Below are 23,999 nucleotides of genomic sequence, written 5' to 3' on the forward strand. Positions count from 1 at the left end.
ACCTGCGGAACCAGGGCCTAAAACTGCTCTGGTGGTATCTGAACCTGAAACTGCTCCGGTGGTATCTGAACCTGAAGCTGCACCTGCAGTACCCGAACCTGAAACCAGTCCAGCGGCACCTGAACCTGAAACCACTCTGGCGGCACCCCAACCTGAATCCACTCTGGCGGTACCTAATCCTGAAGCCAATGGTACCTGAAACTGAAACCTACCTTGGACTCAGAGTCCATGTCTACTGTCCTGACCCTTGGGGTCAGCTATCACGGTACCAGGATCTGTCCTGGAGTGCCTATGTGTGGCTCAAGTCTAACCATGCCATCAGGGGCTTTAGTGAAAACCCAGCTGTTCGCTTAGTCCAGGCTCTCTCTAGCCCGTGGTGCAGTGGGTCCAAGATCTACCACTGTGACAGAATAGGCCATGAATATCAGATGGAAGGGGGTGTAACACCTGGCAATCCTGCTGATTTTGGTTCTGGAAGTGGCCAGATAGGGAAACTACACTGCTCCACCAAAAGTATAGCTGCTGTAGTGGGGTACTAAACATCCACCCATATTTAAATGAATACACATGGATCTGCAGTACCCTGCTGTAGCAACTGTAAAGTTGAGAGAGTTATGTATTTCATTTCCACAAATGATGGCATTTGGCTGCTGCTGACAGCATAACCAGCTGATTGATGGTGGTGTTGGGTGTTGCAACACTGATCTGAATTTGATGACCTATCCTTAAGGCTCGCTCACACCACCGTATTATTGGATTCTAGAGCGATCCGACAAAACATCGGATCACACATGAAACAATGTTATTCTATGGGGACATGGACATATCCATTTTTTTCCTCAGGCAGAGCCTCTCCATGGAAAAAATAACAGCATGCTCAGGTATGATCCAGTATTTGGATTGCACTCGGTCATGCAAGTCAATGAGTCCATGGGAAACACGAGACTGCAATCGTATAGCATCTGAAACTACCTCCAGAACCCTATGCAACGCAACCAGGTCTAAGTGGTAGACACATTGTCACATTTCTATTGTCAGATTACCAGGGGCTCCTTCCTTGACTCTAACGCTAGGGGTACCCTAGCTATCACTGGATTAATTCTGATGGTGAAGACGCCGAGGCCACGTACTTTTCTGAACTCCTGAATCAGCCCTATATCTGTCTCCCTCCCCCTCTCAGTGAATTGGGGAGGAATAGTGTAAGTATATACACAAACCAGACAAACAAGGAAGGACATACAGGGATAAATTAAAATACCAAACATACAAATATGCATTCACAGACAAAAGCTAGGATGACAGATTTCACCTAGCAACAATCAAAGATCAACTCTCCCACACGTCTCTAACAACAACCAATGCCTCCACTCCTCACCAGGCAGTAAAAGACTTAACACTGGCAATCCAGATTGCCAGAGGCGAGTATATATAGGAGAGGGGAGTGGCCAATACTGAACAGCTGAGATCATCCAAGCTAGGAAGCTACAGAGACTCCAAGCTGAACAGTTTAAACCCTCCACTGCTAACAGAAATCTACACCCTTTAATATGAAGTGGAAGAGTTTCTAATCAGTTGCATGGAGGGAGGTTTGAGAGCTGCCACGAGATACATCCAAATTGATTGAGTCAAATCACATGTGAGAATAGGGTGCCTGTCCCAGCTTGTTAGCATAGCGAAGTAGAGAAAAAAAAGGTTTTGACGGCACTCTATGGAGATAAAAGAACAATATTTTATTATGGCAAATTAAGCCATGTTAAAATCAAATAGCCTGATGCGTTCGAGTGCTTCACTTGCACTCTTAGTCATAGAGTGCAAGTGAAGCACTCGAAACGCGTCAGGCTATTTGATTTTAACATGGCTTAATTTGACACAATAAAATATCATTCTTTTATCTCCATGGAGTGCCGTCAAAACCCTTTTTTTTTCTCTGTTTCTAATCAGTGCAGGAGTATGTGAAATCAGACCCTGCAGTCTTATGGCCATTCTCTGTCGCAGTGACACACGGTTTGCTAATGTATTACAAATAGAACTAATAATGGGGAAATATTTGTAATATGCACTTTTAGCAAACAATAAATGAAACAATTACAGAAAAAATATTTTAATTTTTAGTTCTCACAATTAGTTATACCAACTAGAAATGATGTGAATTGTTTTGCAGTACCTGTCCATTAGCCATGAGAGTAATCTGTAGCTGCCAGATGGGAGCCTTGTGAACTTGTTCCTAGCTGCCAGTATCTCCAGCTCTTTCGACTACCCATCCTGGAGCAGCACACTTGTACACCACACAGCGATAATGACATCACACTAGGCTGGCTAATCAAAAGAAGAGCAGTGGAAGGTAGGAGACAATTCTCAGGGCTCCCATCCAGCGGCCACAGATTACTGACAATTCGCACCATATTAAATACAAACATAGTCTGACATTTTGAATACAAACATATCAAAATATGTCAGACTACACAAGACATTACGACATGTGCATCCTTAACTCTTGGGTGAAATCATGAGTATAGTTGTGTTCCTATGGCTATATTTTAAGGATTAGATATTTTCTATAATATCAGATCATCTCTCACCTTAAAGGTGAAGGACTCATTGAAGGTTGGATTAAGAGTCTTACGATGAACTTTTGTTTCATGCTTCTTCTTTTTGTCTGGAAGGAGAAATACTTTGACATAGGGATCGGAAGTTCCACCAATATCCAATGCTGGGAGGTCTGCAGCTTGTATGATTCCAACAACCAGCTGGGCAGAGAGCATAAAAAATATAAAACTCTGATCAATGTCTGTGCTACACATGTCTCAACCAGTAGTTCACCTACATTACCTTGGAGCTCTGAACTCTTTTCTCAACCTGCTATAATGTAAATCTGTAATAAGGTCCGGCACAGGGACCTTTGGGATTCCTTAGGCACCAGGGCTTTTCTGTAGCTAAATTTATTGCTAAATTGTATGTCTTTCATTATGGCTTATAAGTTATAACTCCTAAATTACGTACAGTTATGGCCAAAACTGTTGGCACCCTTGAAATTGTTCCAGAAAATGAAATATTTCTCCCTGAAAATTATTGCAATTAAACATGGTTTGTTATACACAGGATTATTTCTTTTGTACGTATTGAAACCACACAAAAACATAAAAACAAAGGTAAATTGTTCATCATTTCAAACAAAACCCCAAAAATGGGCGAGACAAAATTGTTGGTGCCTTTCTAAAATTGTGAATAAACAACTTTGTTTCAAGCATGTGATGCTCATACAAACTCACTTTTGGAAAGTAACAGGTGTGGGCAATATGAAAATCATACCTGAAACCAGATAAAAAGGGGAGACGTTGACACAATCTTTGCATTTTGTATCTGTGTGTGACACACTAGAAAAATGGTGGCAGCAGTGGGCCGATATCTCAATGTGCCACGCTCAGATTCAGGAGACAAGCCAGATCAGTAAACATGAAACATGAAGATTTAATAGGCACAACGTGTTTCTGGGACAATCCATCCCCTTCATCAGGTGAGTATCATAGATGTGATAAGGGTTAGGATCGTCCCAGAAACATGTTGTACCTAAAAAAATCTTCATGTCTACTGATCTGGCTGGTCTCCTGCATCTGCGCGACGCTCTGAGAAATCCGTCTACTACGCCCATCATTTTTCCTCTGACATGGCTCCTGTGTTAAACATCAGCTGTTGGCGGAAAGTGCTGCAGCGCTTCAGGATTTCCAGTTTCTACTGTCTGTTCACAGTGTTGTGACTGGTATGCGCAACCATAGGAGGTGAGCATATTACCTCCCTCTCCTTCCTTCATTGATCTTGGCTGTCCTTCCCATGGAGTGCTCTCTCTGTCTTTTATTTCCATGTGTGCCACTCTTAGCATGGAGAACAGAAAGAGAAGAGAACTGTCTGAGGACTTGAGAACCAGAAAAATATCAAAAATCTCAAGGTTACAAGTACATTTCCAGAGATTTTGAAATTCCTTTGTCCATGGTGCACAACATAATCAAGTAGTTTACAACCCATTGAACTGTAGCTAATCTCCCTGGATGTGGAAGGAAGAGAAAAATTGATGATAGGTTGCAATGCAGGATAGTCCAGATGGTGGATAAGCAGCCCAAATCAGCTGTCCAGCAAGCTCAGGGAGCATCCGTGCCAGTGTGAACTGTTGTCATTTGAATGAAATTAAACACTATGGCAGGAGACCCAGGAGGACCCCCACTGCTGACAAAGAGACATAAAAAGCTAGACTGCAGTTTGAGAAAATGTACGTGAGTAAACCAAAATCCTTCTGGCAATTCGTCTTGTGGACAGATGAAACCAAGATAGAGCTTTTTGGTAAAGCAAATCATTCTACTGTTTGCTGAAAACAAAAAAAAGAACACAGTACCTACAGTCAAATATGGTGGAGGATCAAATATTAGGGTTGTTTTGCTGCCTCTGGCAGAGGATGCCTTGACTGTTTTCAAGGCATCATAAAACCTGAAGATTACCAACAGATTTTGGGTCGCAATATAGTGACCAGTGTCAGATAGTTGTCCTTGAGTCCTGGTTATGGGTGTTGCAGCAGGACAAGTCCCCAAACATACTTCAAGAGGCACTCAGAAATAGGTGGAAAGCAAGAACTGGAGAGTTTTGAAGTGGCCAGCAATGCATCTGGAATGGATTGAAATCTCTTTGAACACCTGAGGAGAGATCTTAAAATTGCTGTTAGGAGAAGGTGCCTTCAAATATGAGAGACCTAGAGCAGTTTGCAAAAGAAAAGTGGCCAGAAATCCAGTTGAGAGGTGTAAGAAGCTTGTTGATGGTTTTAGGAAGCGATTGATTGCAGTTATTTATTCCAAATGGTGTGTAACCAAATTTAAGCTGAGGGTGTAAGCAATTTTGTCTGGCCCATTTTTGGAGTTTTGTGTGAAAGTATGTCCAATTTGTTTTTTTTCTTTGTTTATTTGTTTTGTTCCAATACACAATAATTGCAATAATTTTATGGGAGAAATACTTAATTGTCTGGAACAATTTCAAGGGTGCCATCAATTTCAGCCATGACTATATATCCCAAATGAGCCCAGATATTAAGGAGTTCGAGAAAATGATCAATAATTAATTTTCAACTATGACAGTACATGAAATGTTAACCTGTGTGTCTACAGCCATCTTTAGTAGTCACAATATTATCATTGTATAACAACATAGAAGCCAGGTTGACTGGTAGAGTTAGAAGCGGTTGTCCAGTGAAAACAAGTTAACGGTGGGGATCCGACTGTGAGGACTCATAAAAATTGGCAAAACAGGCAATTATTTATCACCCTATGGGGCACTTTGCAAAATGAAGTGGCAAGTCAGATGTCTGACCATCATTCTCCATGAAGTCGGCAGAAAAATGTGAGTCCAGCACTAGGCAGCCCCACCTAAAAATGAAAGGAGTGGTGGTCTAGGATGTGCACTCCCGCTCCATTCTAACAAGGATAAACGTGCTGCCTTATGTCGTTTGTTGTGTGTCTCAGCAGTCTGTCCCTCACTGATCAATAAGTTATCACCTATCCATTGGAGCACACAGCCTTAGAATTCAGAAATGCCCCTTGGTAATTTATATTATCGTATATGTAATAGATCATTGATCATCTCTAGATATATTTTTATATAGTAATTACATCACTTTTCAAACATAGTATATAAATATAGATCCAGGTAAACAGCGCTGGTATATCCTTAGCATTGTCACTGAAGATAATAATTTATCCTCACCTGTCCAGTTTGGAAGTCATAGTCCAGGGAGTACTGGAGCTTCCCTAACTTCTCCTGAGGCTTTTCTTCTCTTTCTTCTAATAAAGAGGGGTCCAGGTCTTCAACATCTGGTTGTACCTACACAAAAAACATAAGACTTAAGTATTTGGTTTTTACCAAATTCTTATTTGTTACTTTTTGCACAAAATATATACAGTATATATATATATATATATATATATATATATATATATATATATATTTTCACCAACTGCAGGAAGAGAAATTGAAAATGATGAGGAATCAAAGCGGAAAAATACTGAAAAATTACTGAAAAATGTAAGACAGTGTTTTGACAGGGCGATGTAACTGCATTTTATAGTGAACACGTTTGTATTGTTTTCTGATCACATTTACATAGGGCAATAATTTGGAACTATCGTTCAGGCAATCATTGCACTGTGTGAGGTGTTTTATGGGATTATTCTTGATCATTCAAGGGTTTTTGAAGACCTGCCTCCCCTGGAATTTGGTGGCAGCCGGTGACAGCTTCTTCTTTCTGCCACATCCATGTTGTGCAGCTGTTTAGTGAACTAGTGAACCCTGCTTCTAACTGTATCTCTAGGAACATTTAATGCCTTTGTATCTTTTGTATCCTTTACCTTGTTTGTACAAGGCAGTGATCTCAGCTCAATTTTTTGGACCACTCTCTCAACAACCCAAGAAAATTTAGCAAAATGGAGGACATTGTCTATGGGCTAAGATACCTCAGTAACGCTACTAGAAGCCGGTATCTGGCTATGCATCCTGTTTACAGCAGGCTGCAGGTTATAACAGCCAGAGGGTCTCTACTAAGGGCTAAAGAAGCTTGTGATGAAAGGGGTGAATAATTTTGACACAGAAATACAGTGTTGGACTGGGTTGCCAAGGGCCCACCAGTAACCACTTTTCAGCTACATGCAAATGTGACTTTATCCTCAATCACAAATGTATATAACAATGAACTGGGTAGATTGTTAAGTGAATAAGATGCTGCCTCTGTCTTTACATAATGATTCATGTATATTGTGCCAAGTACTGCCCATATAAGAGGGTGGTGGCCCACCGAAGGATTCTCCTGTTCTCCAGTTGGCCAGTCCAAGCCTACAGAATTAGTTCGTAAAAGTGGCATTTTATGTTGAATGTGAGGAAATACTTGTTATATTAGGTTTTATTGTCTGGTACAAAGTTTGATATTTTTGCTAATAAATCTTATTTCCAATAAGGGTTAGAAATTCAGAATTGTTTCTATATATTCTAAATTTTTCAAAACTTTATGGCTCATTGGATTTTACTTAATGTCACATAATACTAAAAGTTTGGAGCTTCTCCTAAAAGCTGTGATGCTTTGAAACAGCCTTCACTTTCTTCCTGCATTGTTTTACCCCTTGGTGAAATGTTTAAAGGGACTGGTATGGTTCATTAGCTAAGCCAATGTCATTCTCCAATATGGCTGATGTTGAAGAAGCTGTCATCAGCACCCAGAAAGGTGGAGGGAAGTTTAGAGCCAGTGTCAGACTGAAGAACATTGGGCCCACCAGAGGATTTGATTCTGAGGGCTCACCTTTCTTCCCCACTCAAGAACCCCATAGCAGACGCAAGGTTTGCATTATGAACTCTCCTGAAAAAGAAGCTAGGGCCCAACGGAGGATTCTCTGGTTCTCTGATGGGCCAGTCCTACCCTGCTTACAGCCTACAGAAGATCAGAATTTCCCAGACCATCAGTGAGTGAAATTGAGCGATCTGTGAAATATTTAAAGCACACCATGTTCCAAATTATTATGCAGTTGCTATTTTTTTATTTTCTTAAATGATTTATGCAAATGAGTCAATTAAATGTTCAAGTCATCAACCCTTAGAGTATAACTCAAATTTTATTTGACAAACCTCCAAATGATAAAAGTATTTTTTTTAAACTAAAAAAAACCTCCAAATACAAAGTTCCAAATTATTATGCACAATGAACTTTTCAAACATTTTATAGGTTGTAAAGTACTGAAAATGATAATTTGTTCAATTTGCAGCATTGCGAGGTCACACTTACTGAAATCAAAAGCTTTCTCAATCAAAAACATCTTAACAGGCCAAATTACATGTAACATAAGACCCTCTTGAGGATACTCCAAAGGTTCTCAGTATGATTGAGATCAGGGGAGGATGGTGGCCACACCATGAGTTTCTCCGCCTTTATGTCCATAGCAGCCAATGACTCAGAGGTATTCTTTGCAGTGTAAGATAAGATAAATGCGTTGTCAGCATGAAGATGATTTTGCTACAGATAGCACAGTTCTTCTTTTCATAACATGGAAGAAAGTGGTCAGTCAGAAACTCTACATACTTTGTCAAGGTCATTTTCATACCTTTAGGGATCCTAAAAGGGGTTACTAGCTCTCTCACCATGACTTCCACATAAAACTTGACTGCACCACCTTCTTCCTGACGTCACAGCCTTGTTGGGACATGGTGGCCATTCACCAACCATTCCCTATTCTATCCATCTGGACCATTCATGGGTCAATGTCACTTATCAGTAAGCAAGACTGTTTTAAAATTAGTCTACATGTATGTCTGGGCCCACTGCAACTATTTCTTATTGTGAGCACTGTTTCGGGGTTGCCGATTGGTAGGTTTATGCACAACTGCAAGCCTCTGGAGGATGCTACACCATGAGGTTTGTGGAATTCCAGAGGCACCAGAAGCTTCAAATATGTTTGCTGGTTTGTAATGGTATTTTAGCTGTTGCTCTCTTAATCTGATGGATATTTCTGGCAGAAACCTTCCTCATTATGCCTTTATCTGCACAAACTCATCTGCATTCTGCATCAGCCACAAATCTCTTCACAGTATGATCACGCTTATGTTTTCATGAAATATCAAATGCTTTCATACCTTGTCCAAGGCATTTCATCAATGAGATTCTTTTACTTTCCCTTATTGCTTGAAACCTGTGACTGCTTAATTATGTGTAATGTCCTTCTTAAGTAGTTTTCTTGTGATTGGGCTCATCTGGCAAACTACTTATCGCTGGAGTTTGAGATTGATTTCAATGATCAAAAGAGCAGTGAGACACAAACCATCCATGAGTTAATTGGAAAAACAAAAAGTTACAATTTTATAACACTTAAATCCAATTTTTATAAAAATCTGGAATGCGGTGTGAGAGTATAGTAGTAAGTTTCTTTATCTTAGGTTTGCACACATAAAAGTGCATGAGGATACACTATGACCCTGATTTCATAAGGTGTTTCTTTTTCTATATTACATTTTAATAAATTCTTGAAAAAATTTTAGGAAAACGGTTAATCACTGAACTTACCGAGGAGCAAGCAAATGTGAATAAAACCTTCAGTTAATATTCCTCATTAACCTTTTAACTGTTTATTCTGCAGATTGCGCAGCTCAGAGGGAGCGTAAGTCCTGGGTCATATGACATAAGGCAATTAAGTGATTAAGTAAAGCGCATTTCCCCTTGCCAGATTATTGCCTTCAGTATGCTCTTCTTTGTGGCAATAGTCATTCAAGAAAAGTTATACATAAGAAAAACACCAACCAGACAGTGAGGCCGTACTGGGCCGCAGGCCATTGAAGGGAGGATGACATGACAGGGTTGAGGGGAACTATAGGAAAGGTTATATATAAGGGGTTTCGGTAAGGAAGGGGTTAAAGGTTTGAAGAATAGGAAGGGGACGAGGCTTCGGGGTGGTAGGAGGGGTCACAAGGGGGGAGTTAAGGGGAGATCTATAAGAGGGCACAGCCATTTTAGTGGGGCAACCATTTTAGGTGCCCCATCACAGCGAAACAAACTGTGATCTTACCTGAAACATGGACGTTGAAGCAATCCTTCAGCAGCTGAGAGTTGCTGCGAGCTCCAGGGGCGCAGGATGGCTACAGGCTTCCCTACAAGGCCTGTTGCAAGATGGGGGGACCACTCAGCCTCAGAGCCAAGGCGACGGGCGATGGCCTCGGAGAGCTAGGCCTCCGGAGCGCCTCAGCCCAGAGGTAACCCCCCGGGTTTGGCGCCGTGTAAGGAACCCCTCCGGGGACCCTCCAACTGGGGCCTTATGCCGCAGGCCTAGGGCACGGGGAGCGAGAGCCGGGAGGAATCCTGTGTTGAGGTGGGACCTGCAGCGGGGGGAGGTGTCGGCTTCCCCCACGACACGTGCATCTATGGCTGCTGGGGAGCCGGGAGCAGGTGTGGCTGGTGCCCAGCCAGGAACGGGCCCAGCTCGTCGGGATTGTCAGGGAGCACAGGGGCTGGTTTATACCGCGCCTTCACACGGGAGCCGGAGAGGAGGATCCGCCAACACAGCGGCTGCGCTTGGGGACGGGAGCGCGGAGGCATCAGGACCACCCAGCGTGCCCCCTGCTGCACGGCAGAGCGAGGGGACTCCAGTGGTGCAGGCATTAGAACGCAGAGTGAACGGTGAGTGGCGGTGTAATAGACCCGCCCACCCTCTGGCTGCTGCTGCTGTGAATCAGGGAGACAGGCAAGGGGATATGCCTGTGCGGGACAGGGCAGGGAGGGAGGGTAGGGGTGCTGAATATCAGAAGGGTTTTCTGCCTGATGGGGGAGATACTGCAGCTGGGAGGAGGGTGATGGGTTTCATGGCCCCTGGACAGCACTCTGCGCACCCTGCGCTGTCAGGGGGACGAGACGCATCACTACAGCGAATGGTGACAACGGTGGACGCAGTCCTGGCCGGCTGTATGGAGCTCCAGCAGATGCGATTCCCAGGAGCAGGAGGACATCAAGCACGGACCAAGCACATCAGGACCCCGGATCGGCGGCCGCTGGGAACACAGCACCCAGGCAGCTAGGTGAGAGGACCTCCATAGCTTACTTGCAGCCATCATTAGCCTCTGATGTAAATGCGCGAGGGGAATCGTCTGCGGGGGGGGCTAGTGTCGGCATGGGTATGTTTTTCCAAGGTTTCAGAGAATTGGTTAGGTCGTGGGAAGCGGGGAGAAGTCAGGGGGAATCGTCACCACTGTCAGCTTGGGTAGGTTCGGCAAGGGACAGTGGGCTATTGGAGAATAGTGTGCCGACGGGTCCGTTATTGGGGAATAATGGGCCGCCGGGTTCATTAGGTACAATACCAGGCACAGCAACGAGGGAAGCATTGGTGGGGGATGAGTCAGTGGGAAGGGGATCTATAGGCGAGTGGGGTGAGAAGGAGGAAGATGAAGCTGTGCGCCTGGATGATGATGCGAAAGGGGAAGTGTACGTTTGTTTTGAAGGGCCTTTGGGGGCACACTTGAAACAAGAGGTTAGGGAAAAGATATGGAGGGGGGAGTACGTGGAAATTTTTTCGTTACTCCCATTGGATCGCTTTAATTTGGACAGGGTTCGGAGGGATGACTCAAAAAAAGAGGATGAAGAAAAAAGGAGGTTTCGGCTCATCCCCCGAACATTTTCCAATTGGTTGCAGGCATTTGCTATACTAGCTAGCGAGATAGGGGAAAAATCACCGGAGAACTGTTCATCCCTTTTTTGCTATATGGATGCAATTGGGGAGGCTTTCCAGCGGAAAGCAGTTAGATCTAGCATCCGCTGGGACCATAGGGACATAGCACTATGGATGAGAGTAATGGCTCTGGTCAGGTCAGGGCAGGGATCGCAACTTTTTTCCGGGGGCACCGGGGGCTCGGGACAGTCAGGGCACTCGGTGGCGTTGCAGAAGGGACTGTGCTTTTCCTTTAAAGATGGCGCATATAAATTAGGGACAAAATGTAAGTTCAAACATGAATGTTCTTCATGTGGAGGTAGTCACGGGGCAGCAAAGTGCTTTAGGGGAGGGAAACAAAGAGGGTCTGACGGGATTGAAAAAAGGGGTGACTCCAGTACGCCTATCAGAGATGGATCGTTATCTAAATAGGTACCCAGACAAGGAGGCGGCGGTCTTATTACGCGAGGGATTTAGGGACGGGTTTCGGATCCCCTTTGTTAATGTTGAGTTGAAGATGTCAACCAAGAACTTAAAGTCGGCCAGAGAATTCCCTGAAGTGGTCACGGAAAAATTGAATAAAGAAGTGGCTTTAGGTAGAATGGCTGGACCGTTTGGATTCCCGCCAGTGGATAATTTGAGAGTTTCACCATTGGGAGTAGTGCCGAAAAAAGAGCCTAACAAATTCAGGTTGATACATCACCTCTCATTCCCAAAGGGTTTGTCAGTTAACAATGGGATTGACCCGCAAATGTGTTCAGTTTCGTACACATCATTTGATTTGGCGTTGACTTGGGTCAGGAAGTGCGGCCAATGAGCTCAGTTGGCAAAGACAGACATTGAAGCGGCTTTTCGCCTGCTACTGGTTCACCCGGACAGCATGCATTTGTTGGGGTGTTTTTGGAATGGGGGGGTTTTGCGTTGATCGTTGTTTGCCAATGGGGTGTTCGCTGTCATGTGCGTATTTTGAAATGTTTAGCACATTTTTGGAATGGACGGTTAAGGAAGTGTCTGTGGGCTTAGCTCCTGTATTCATTATCTAGACGATTTTCTGTTCATGGGTTCAGCACAGTTGAATGCTTGTTCCGTTTTGCTTCACACAATGGAGAGCGTGGCAAAAAAATTTGGAGTCCCACTGGCGGCAGAGAAAACCGTGGGTCCAGTCACGTCACTAAGTTTCTTGGGTATCGAGATTGATTCCGTCGCAATGGAATGTAGGATCCCAGAGGATAAAGTGTTGGATATGAGGGCTACGGTAAACCGGATATGTGGTTTGAAGAACGCAACGTTGAGAGAGGTTCAATCATTACTTGGCAAGCTTAATTTCGCTTGTTGGATTATGCTGATGGGGGAGAGCTTTTTGCAGGAAGCTTTATTTGGCTACAGTTGGGATTACGTTGCCTTTGCATTTTTATACGGCTGAAAAAGGAGTTGAAAGGTGACCTGAGAGTTTGGGCGCATTTTTTGGAATCTTACAACGGGAAGTTGATTTGGATTGCGCCAGTGGTGTCGGCTGACTCACTGGGCATGCTTATTTCAACCGGTGATCGAGGTTTTTGCATGTTTTTTCACGGTATGTGATTGGTGGAACAGTGGCCTTCGGAGTTGTTGGCCAATCAGGTAGTGTGTGAGGTGTTCCCGTTAGTGGTGGCTCTATCGTTATGGGGAGAGTTGGTACGTGACAGAAAAATTTGTTTCAATTGCGAGTCGATGGGAGCATTAAGGGCCAAAAATTTGTTGTCATCCCCCTATCAAATCGTGGTCAATGTTTTGCAGCACTTGGTGTGGGTAGGTTTGAGTTTCATCTCATGAAGATGGCTCATTCTTATCTCATTTTCAATTCATAACAATATTCAGGCGTTGTTTGGAAAGAGGGGGCATTCCAGCAAAGGAGTACAGCGGGCACTCATTTCGGATTGGGGCGGCTACGGAGGCGGCAAGGAGGGGACTGGGAGAGGACATGGTAAGGAGCATTGGTCGTTGGGAATCGGTGAGGTTTCGTTCATATGTACGCCCTAATTTGGTTTAGTTATGTGGTTATGGTGTTTTTGTTTTCTTCTTTGTTTCAGTCGGGACAGCTGCTCGTTTGGATCATGGGTCATTCTTTTGTATTCTGGGCAGCGTTGAGAGTTGATGTTCTTCCAGATGGGAGGCAGCTTGGTGTGCCAAGGACTTTAGCAATCTTGAGGTGGAAGCAACTATTACCTGAATTTCATAGGTTCGTTCGCCTAGATCGTACTCCGGATGTGCTGCATATCCATTTAGGGAGGAACAATTTGGGAAAGCGACTGTGCAGGGACTTAATAAGGGATATGGAGTTTGACATGTTGAGGCTGTGGTCCATGTTTCCCAAGCTTTTGGTGGTCTGGTCGGACATCATCCCCAGGAAAGTGTGGCGCGGGGCGAGATCGATCCGAGGTGTAAATAAGGCTAGGATAAAAGTAAATCGTACAGTGTCCCGTTTTATTGTAAGGAATGGGGCGATAGTAGTACGCCACATGGACTTGGAATCGGGTGAAGGGGATTATTGGAGGAAGGATGGTATTCATCTGAATGCGATCGGATTGGATTTATGGTGTTTGGCAATTCAAGAGGGCATCGAGAAAGGTTTAAAAGTATGGTGGGACACAAATGTTTGAGGGGTCAGAACATTTGTGTTGGTGGCGTGGCGGGAGTGGTCCTCGAGGTTGGTGGTGCCAGGAAATGGCGGTTTGGAGGGGGGGGGAATCTGTAAGGTCCTGGACTCCCCCTTGGGTGGATTAATGTGGAACGGAACATAATGGTTACACCGAGGAACAGAAGCGGAAATATGCAGGTATTTCGGACGGATATTGTACGGTCGAGTCTATTAGTGTCTCTGAGCTCGTGCTTAGTGGCTAGAGGCGGAACTCGTCCTGGGGACAAGGTTTATGGGGTCATTGACCTGTGGCAGTTACAATTCTTGGGCCTCGAGGACCGCCCCTCCTTTGGGAACATTGTTTATAAATGTTTTGTTAAAATGTTAATAAAAGGCTGCTGTGGCCAATTTATCCAATAAAGGTGTGTGAGTCATTATTTGGCGGGTATGGCAATCTTAAAGCAGTTGGGGTGGGAATCTATAGGAATCACGAATACCTATTGTCAAGGAAAATAAGACACTTTGAGATGACAGGTAGAAGTGATGACAAAGGGAAAGGCAGCCAAAATCACAAGTGACAGCCTGAATGACTAATGAGCATGTATTGTGTAAGCAGCATTGTTCTAAGTAATTCTCAGAAACGAAAGAAAACTAAAAAATAAGATCGAAGAGTACAAAAGATAATTCCATTTCCAAACAAAAGCAATTGCCGAACCCTCCTGTGAAATGAAGTGTCAAGTAACAGTATGATGTCTGGCAAGAAACATTCAGATTTTTCAGCCAAAAAGCATTTAATTTTAGCAGACAGAGAAAAAAAATGACTTTGCATTGTTTTGGTGATAACGGCTTTCTTGGATACCTTTATTTCTTACCTAATAAAGCCATGAAGATTTACGGTACTACCGAATGGAAAACTTTACGTCACAGCTTTATGGTTGGAGAGGATTTGATTCAATTATTAGGGGAAAAGAAGGAATTACAAGTTAAGGTTGAAACCCAAAAAACATTGGCAGTTTCCTAAATAACACCACCCAATCCTCAATCAGTTACATCTTGTGCCACTGTCCTTCTATAGGTTTTGGCATCAAGTGTTGTATTGGAGGTGCATGGTGCGACACTGGTCACTGACCTCCTAAGGTTGTATCAGACTACAGTTTGTCAGAAAACAGCATGCATTCAAGTTGCTGCAAAGCTGTTGGCTCCTAGATCGAGATATCTTCTGCCTGAGTAAGAAATAAATTATTTTTTGACAAATGTATACAATTCATTTGCTCCATATTACATGATGGGTCAGGTGGTGGACCGCCTAGTGTTACTAGCATGCTTGGTGTAAGATAAACTAGGAAGCAAAGTCTGATTGACATCCTCTACAGCTGGCTTGAAGATCGAGTCGAGATTTGTAGCGCAGTTCCAACATGAGAGGTTTTGTTTTTTAACAACCTTCAGTTCCATATTAAACCATGGCGACTTACTGGATGAACGATCTGTAGGAAGATCAATCTTATGCAAGCCTAAATAGGTCCACCAGGGTCTTCTCTGCCGTTATCTTGATAGTATCAAGACATCAGGTTGCCGGTATTCCTCTTTGCCTTGCTCCTTCTCCCATGATGTCCTTCTCCAGTGATTGCTCTCTTTGTATGATGTGTCCAAAGTACGCAAGTCGTTACTTGGTGGTGATCCTTGCTTCAAGTATCATGTATGACTTGATTTGTTCCAATATTGATTTGCCTTTTTTCTTGCCATCCATGGTATTGATAACATCCTTCTCCAGCACCACAGATGTCAACTCTTTTGTCCTGGTTCTTTACTGTGCAGATTTAACATCCACATGTTAACACAGAAAATACCAAACAATGTACGAGCCATGTTTTCATTGCCAGTGAAATGTTCCTCGATTCGAAAACCTTGTCCAATAATGTTATTGTTGATTTGCCTATAGCTAATTTCCTATTGATTTCCGTTGATGGCTCCATCTTGAGTGATCATCGATCTGAGTAGGTTGCAATTCATCCCAAATGTGTCTTGGTCGTATCTGGCAGTAGTCAATATCTTTATATTCTTTGTATTGAGCAACATTCCCATGTTTGAGCTTTCCATCTTGACACTTCTAGTAAGTCCTTCATTCTATCTTAGATGTACAATTACTGTAGCTGAGGTCTGGATAGTAAAAATTCTTGTGGAATGAGTTACATGATTAGGCTCAGGACAACATGTATTGTACAGAAATGATCTAAAGAGTAAATTTGAAACAAAGAAATGGAAACAAAAAGGGAACCAATTGGTTCACATTGGAGGGTTCCAGGCAGCCTTATTTTTTGCAATAAATCACATTTATCACTAGGATTGGGGTCCTGAGCCCCGTTCCTTCTCAAGGCATGTACCCTGCTACTTCAAGGAAGAAGTAGAGACAGAGAAGAGCAGCACTTAGTTGTTACCATCACCGCCATAGAAAATTAAAGGAGCAGCAGTGCTCATGTTCTACTGCCATTGTTTTCAAGATCCACTTTCCAATAAGAAGGTGATGACAAATTCTCTACAAAAGAGCTATCGACTTTTATAGCAGCTGCTTCCTCCAACATGAGAATTCTCGTTCTTTGTATAAAACTTCAAGTTACTGAATTACTATAATGCAAGAACTATACACAGTCACATAGCAGTGGACAAAGGCAAGGACAGCACATCACTCATACAAGTGTTCTATCTACAAGGTTATAAGTCTAATTGTGTTATGGGCATTTTCGCATATTAATCACAATGGTAGTTACTATTGTATTTTTAATACTTTTAATATGGTGCTTATAAATAGATCAAGACCTGTCCATAGGGGACACACAAGTTACATTACCTGTTCTTGGTCATGGAAGTGCCATAGATAATGTATCTGCGCAAGGTTTTTCATCAAAAGCGGTGTGCAAGGTCACCAAGAGCTGAGGATCATAGTGTCTAAAAGTCTCCAACACTGTGCTGATTTCAGAATTGAAAAGGTCCAAATATCCTTATGACATTAAGATCACCACAAAAAGTGAACAGTTTGGGGAAAGCTCAGTTTTTGTTCCCCATGACTGTGCCCGTTGCACAAAGCAAAGTCCATAAAGGCATGGTTGGGGAGTTTGATAGGAAAGAAATTGACTGGCCAAAAAGAGTCTTCACCTCAAACCTTGAACTAGAATGAGATTATGCACTTCTGGATGAATGGGCAGAAATTCCCACAAACACATCCCAAATTTTGTACAAAATTTCCCCAGAAGAATGGAAGCTGTTAAAGCTGCAAAGGGACCGACTCCATATCTATGGATCTACAATGGGATGTCATAGAAGCTCCCGTAGGAGTAATGTGGAGGTGTCACAATAGTTTTCTACATATAAGATATGACTCATAAAAATGAATAAAAAAGGTTCATCATAAGAGCATACATTGTAGTTGAGTACTGAGACATAAAAGTTGAAAATCGAATTTAGAGAACATTGTTGATTTTTCATTAAAGTAACTTATAGTGTCGATGCTAGCCAATCGGTGGTGCATTTACCTCGATTTATCTTTGATATTTTGCTGCTATAACAAGACATGCACTTATTTCTATGCATCATCCATAACAGGGGCAGGGGATAGAACAGTGAAGGAAATAATATACTGCAGTACATTTCCTATAGACAGAAACTTCAAGTTTTAAGACGGCTTTAGCCTATAATTGTAAATCGTAAAGAACATCTTTTGATAACAGAGATTATACTGCACTGTAATTCTTAACCCACAGACCTTGCTGAAGGTTTTGTCCTGAAATACTTTCCCATAGTGAATGTCAATTTACTTAAATCCACCTAAAATGTTCAGAAACTTTCAAGAATATTCAGGATTGAGAGTCCTCAGTGGTTGATACCTTTTAATGGCTAACTGAAAAGATGGTAACAAATTGCAAGTTTTCGAGACGACTCAGGTGGCTTCATCAGGCATTGACTAATACAAAATCTGAAGAATCACATATTTATGCACAACACAGCACAGAAAAAAATGCAATAGATAAGACTTCTTAGATTTAGGGGCTGCCTAAAACACAGTAGTGGGGGGGGCTGGAAAAATGGATTGTAATCGGGCATCTTTTTGTAGTAAAGGTTGTAATTTCCGTGCAGCTCCCCTTTGCACTTCCAGATTTGGATTATAGGTGACTACTAGAGGCACCTGGTTATTTTCTTCTTACTGGTATTGAAAGGTAACTTCACATCTCAGAGAAACAGAAAAGTCTGGGAGTACAAGCTCATGACGACCCTTGACACTCTCAATGCAGGAATGCATGTGTCGCATGGATTTATGTCTTTTTACATCAATTAAGGAATTTGCTCCTAAGACCTTGTGGGGGCATCACAACTCATTAAGAGACCCCAAGCAGAGGACAATAAAACTTTCACTCCTTATCTATGAACTGCTCCAATATTTATGTCTATCCCTCTTCCATAATGACAATTCTGCTTTTCGTCACTTGTCTTATCTATTGCATTATTTCTGTGCTGTGTTGTGTATAAATATGTGATTCTTCAGATGTTGTATTAGTCAATGCCTGATGAAGAGACCTGAGTAGTCTCAAAAGCTTGCAATTTGTTATCATCTTTTCAGTTAGCCATTAAAAGGTATCAAACACTGAGGACTCTCAATTCTGAATATTCTTCTATCTACTGGCTTTCAAATCATTTTGTCTGATCTATATGTCTCCGGAAATTAAATTGATTTTACTGATACCCTAAATGAGTTTACTGAGTCAAACATTGATGACCTTCCCCTGTGGCCTTTACTGGTATGTGACAAAGTCCTTAAGCCCCCATACACCTTAGATGGTTGTTGGCCGAACAATGATTCTGCCGATCATTTGGCAGGGGGCTATCTTAACCAATTCTGGGGCATAAAAGCCAGATTGAAAGCAATTTTTCTTTTTAGTCTCATCAACATGCCAGTTATCGCGACTTGTCGCAACCCGACAGTGACAGAATCTTTGAACTGAGGGTCCTTGGTTTATCACTCGGTCAGATCGCAACATGCATAGGCCAAGATGTCAGCATTGCTCAACATTGTGTATCCCAGTAGTTGGGAAAATGATGACAAGCTGGTATAACAGCAAGTGATGCACAGAGGTGAACCTATGCATGGACGGATTGCTAGATTAGAAGAATGGCTAGTAGCGATCCATTCTGTGCTGCAAGTGAAATTAGACATCTAGTTCCAAGCCTAAGGCATCACACAGTGACTGCACAAATCATCAAAAATTATTTGCATAACATTGGGTTATGAGCCAGACATCCAGCTACAGGTTTTCATTGACCTCACTCCACCACTCCCAAATGCTATGATGGCAATTGAGGCTAGATTGGAGGTCTATTCTCTTCAGTGACGAGACCTGCTTTTTTCATGGATGCACTGATAGCCAGAGATTGGTCTTGAGACCACCTGGGCAGCTCCATGAAAAGACCAGCATGAGAGAACATAACACCGGTCCTACTCCCAGTATTATGGTGTGGGGTGACATAACATATGTTGGTTTGACTGTTCTAGTCTTCATTCCAGATACACTATCACCTTAGCATTACATTGCTTTGTTCAAGGGACGAGTAGTCCAACCATTTCTTCAAAGTATCAGCACAAGAACTCCAGTCTTCATATTGCTTTTGCTGCTGTGAGCAGCTTCCATAGCCAAAAGGTGCTACCATGGCTGCAGTGTCTATGTACTGTAATAGTCTCCTAGTGAGCAAATCTGGGACCTCATTGGTCGGTGATTACACAGGAACTGCCAGCAACGCATCTTTATGGTTTGCCCGAGTGTGTTCAAAGCGGCAGAACATTCTTCATACAACCATTAATAACCTCACTGATAGCAGCCAATGCTGTAAGTGAGGGGATTTCTGTGTGGCACAGATACTGGATACTGAATAAATCAAGATGTTTTGATGTTCTGTCTGCTACACAAATGTGGATAACACAGTATGAAACTTGGTAAGATATCAATTTAGGGACTTGATCGGGTGACCACTTGCTGTGTGGTCAGTTTCCCTCTCTGCTGAGCCACAGCCTGTTTGGTCTCTATCCATCTGCTGATAGTTATCTTGTCTTTACTTTCTTTTTCTTGGTTTGCTTCAAATGTCCCTCACTTCCCTACTTGGTTCTGTCCTATCACATCTTGGGAGTGGCTTTTTATACTCACCTGGCACCTGCCTTCTTTGCTTGCTATACTTCAAGATAGATGGATATTTTGAGTTACAACTCCTCAGCCATGTATATCTTGTGTGGTTAATCGGTTAATCTCTGTTACTTTCCTTGTGGTTTGTTTGTGTTTCTTCCTCCCCAGCACCCTTTCTTTTCTTTTACATTAAGGGTCTGGGAGATTTCCTAGTATTCTGTTTGTTTTTTGTGTATTATTTCCCTCTGTTCCTTGTGTGACTGTGTGAATACATTCAAAGGCCTGTGCCTCATCCTCTGATTTACGTGTATTTTACTTTATAGTTATATTTTTTGTGTTGCATATTATCTATAGTGAGGGTGCAGATAAGGACACTCAGGGTCAGTCGATGCTGAGCGGGGGCCTATTACTATTACTTTGGATGCCAACCTCTGCGATCAGACAGGGGCAAATCAGGGTCAGATTAGAGACTTTCCTAGTCAGAACAGGAACCTGTTGTATGCAGATGTTCCATCTCTCCTGGTTTATGCGTTATCCATGTGAGAGTATTGGCACAGTCATAACAATTACAGTTTCCTTTCAATCAAATCATGAGTGATTATACAACTAATGGCTTACTTTTTTTAATTAACCAACTTTAAAAGGGTTCATATTGTCCTTTATGCAATAGATAATCTGGAATTAATGTAATAATAAAAATAATAATAATATGAATGGCTATAAAATAATTTACTGTCTCTTGATAACATGGCCCTACTATTTGTTTTACTGGGAGACCATCAACAATCAGTTATTCACGGATCTTCTTATTCTTATCATGTGTCTCTATTTTGTACTTTGAGTGCACTAGGGTGAATAAACTATCAAGAACTTTTTTAACTGTGAAATCTTGTGCATGCCAGAACCAGGGCACAATAGTTTCCCTTCTGTGAGCAAAGGTATTGTTATATAATGCACATATTGTGTAAAATACCCAAGTCTTACTGGTGACAATGAGATGTCAATCTAGCAGACCAGGTGTATTTAGGCAGATGAACTCTAGTGAGCCAATATGCCATGTACAGAAAGGAATTGAGGGCTAAATCATATATATACACGACGAGAGCAGTAAGAGGTTGACTAGATATGACTGGCTGATATCTCATTGAGGTTTTCTCTGGTGCTGCACCTCTCCTCTCTGCTGCACTTCAAAGCAGTTTCTATACCATTACATAACCAGTGAATATGCTCCGTGTTAACCGTGCATTTTTTGTCTTAGTTGTCAGTGCATTTACTATTTAATCATACCGCCAAGGCGTCCACATTGACTCCCATTGGTTCCCATGTTCTCTTTAGATTAGTGGTCCCCAACCTTTTTGCACCAGGGACCGGCTTCAAGCAAGACCATTCTTCCATGGCCCAGCAGGGTGGGGATGGAGGTGTGACAGGGGCGGGGCTTTGGTCATAAGGGGGCGGGGCTATGGACGCAGTTGTAGTTTAGCAGTGCATACTTATCATTTAATTATAACATTTATAATGTGACTCAACTCACCATAGGTTTTGAATGAGTGGGAGCACCTGGCTTGTTTCTCTGTTTCAATGGGAGCACTGGGCTACTTCTACTGATGACCGTCACTGCTAATGATGATTGGAACCTACAAGGAAATGGAGCATTGAGCACTTAAGAAAAATTGTACTGGAGTACTGTACATGCTGATTATTTTCTAATCATCAGAAAATGTATGTGTGGTTCCCCCCGTCCTGTCCAGCTCTGTGTGGCTCCCCCTGTTGTATGCATGGCTCCCCTGTCCCATCCTTGTATACATGGCTCTGCTCCCATCCTCCCATCCTTGCATACATGGCTCCGCTCCCACTCTCCCATCCTGTATGCATGGCTCTGCTCCCACTCTCCCATCCTGTATACATGGCTCCCCTGTCCCATCCTGTATACATGGCTCCCCTCCCACTCTCCCTCCCTTGTATATATGGCTCTGCTCCCACTCTCCCTCCCTTGTATATATGGCTCTGCTCACACTCTCCCTCAATTGTATATATGGCTCCGCTCCCACTCTCCCTCCCTTGTATATATGGCTCTGCTCCCACTCTCCCTCCCTTGCATATATGGCTCTGCTCCCACTCTCCCTCCTTTATATATATGGCTCCGCTCCCACTCTCCCTCCCTTATATATATGGCTCCGTTCCCACTCTCCCTCCCTTGTATATATGGCTCCGCTCGGCTCCCCCATCATACTTACCCTCACATCGCTGACCTTCCTTCCCGTCGCTGAACTTCCCTCCCTGCATCTCGCGGCGCTTCAGCTCCTGTGCGGAGCGGTCACATGCTACCGCTCATTAAGGTCTATGAATATGGACGCCACGCCTATAGGAGATGAGTGGCGTCCATATTCATGACCTTAAATGAGCGGTACACTTGACCGCTCAGCGCTGGATGAAGCCGCCGACAGGGACCGGTGAGTATCAGCTGCTGCACCACCGCTGGCTCCCCTTGTGTCCGCGGACCGGCAAGGGCACTGCAACGGCCCGGTGCTGGGCTGCGGACCGGTGGTTGGGGACCCCTGCTTTAGATCATAGGCTCGGGTCTAGTGATGAGCGAGTATGCTTGTTGCACGGGTTTTCCTGAGCATGCTCGGGTGATCGAGTATTTGGAAGTGCTCGGAGATTTAGTTTCTGTCGCGCAGCTGCATGATTTGCGGCTACTTCACAACCTGAATACATGTGGGGATTGCCTGTTTGTTAGGGAATTCCCACATGTACTCAGGCTGTGAAGTAGCCGCAAATCATGCAGCTGCGGCGACAGAAACTAAATCTCCGAGCACTTCCAAATACTCGGAGATCACCCGAGCATGCTTGGTAAAACCCGAGCAACGAGCATACTCGCTCATCACTACTCAGGTCCCTTAGATGTGTTTTTTTCTATACCTGTAATCTTTTTCAAAAGCTCAGTGTAAAGTTTTGAAGTATTATAGATGCAAGATAATGATAGCAATACAGAGCACCTGCCCTATGACCACCCAAGGCGGTAATTGCATAGGTAGTAGCCTGCAACTTGGATCCAGACAGCTGAATCCTTTGGCTCACATTATACCTACCAGCTTGCCAATTTATCATGGAATTTTTGAGTAAAGCGTTGCTGCAGCTTTCACAACATATTGCCAATTTACTGCTGTCTAACAAATGATGACAGTAATGAGACATCACAATGATAGATGAAAAGGAAGAAACAAAAACTCGCATTCCTTAGGGTATCATGGAGCAGAAGTCATCCAAGTGGAGATGGCATCTGATAACACAACAAATGCTTCTCTTCTTGCTCGAAAAATACCTTTTGCACGCAAGGAGTTTGGAAACACTCAGGATTGTCAGGCTGCCAGATTTAGGGGCTCACACCTTAGAAACAATTATGATGCTCTGTGTGATGGCCACTGCCCAATCCAAATGCGCATATGGACCCAAAACAAATGTAGAAGACAGGAATTTCTGGATAGGGTCAGATTATGAACACATCGAGCCATAGTTTCACAGCATTCCACATGTTCCAAATTTAGTTGCATTGCATTGTTTTTTTCACCCTTTCTGGTCATCTTGAAAATACAACTGATTTCTTGCAAGGGGTTGTCCACCTGTCTTACGCTCTGTCAATACATGCTGCGGTTTGTAATTATTTGCAATTGGTTGCTCTCCAGAATGGAATATAAATTCTAGGATGCCTTTCCAGCAGAAAGGTCACCGAATGGACAGATCTACACAAACTACTACTCAGGGCGAGTTTTAAGCTGATGGCAATACTGATCTCCAGTTTCTCATTTTCGATGTCTTCTGCCAAAATGGTTTCTAGCTGAAGATGAATGTCGATGAGGCCCAATCAACCAAAACCGCAATTCTATAAAATAACTGCCCGACACACAGTACGCCTCTATCAGGTGAATATAAGTGCTGAATGCTGCTGACACATGTTCTTGGTGTGTGGGGCTGACTGTCGTAGCAAAATCTGCTGTTTTAGGCCACGTTCACACGTTCAAT

The 23,999-nt window shown here is 43.1% G+C and overlaps 1 protein-coding gene across 3 annotated transcripts in view; it reads right to left on the minus strand.

The window, feature by feature from the left end:
- SYT5 (synaptotagmin 5) overlaps nt 1–23,999 on the minus strand; it is a 395,951-nt gene that overhangs the window by 29,168 nt on the left and 342,784 nt on the right. For all 3 annotated transcript variants that reach the window (XM_073571079.1, XM_073571081.1, XM_073571080.1), the window contains exons 4-5: nt 5,740–5,856; nt 2,580–2,747 (exon numbers count right to left, since the gene is read on the minus strand). In XM_073571079.1, the coding sequence (XP_073427180.1) occupies nt 2,580–2,747; nt 5,740–5,856 (285 nt within the window). The remainder of the gene's footprint in view (nt 1–2,579; nt 2,748–5,739; nt 5,857–23,999) is intronic.

The sequence above is a fragment of the Dendrobates tinctorius genome, unplaced genomic scaffold, assembly GCF_039654945.1.
Source record: "Dendrobates tinctorius isolate UK_male_01 unplaced genomic scaffold, ASM3965494v1 ptg000028l, whole genome shotgun sequence".
Taxonomy (NCBI): Eukaryota; Metazoa; Chordata; class Amphibia; order Anura; family Dendrobatidae; genus Dendrobates; species Dendrobates tinctorius.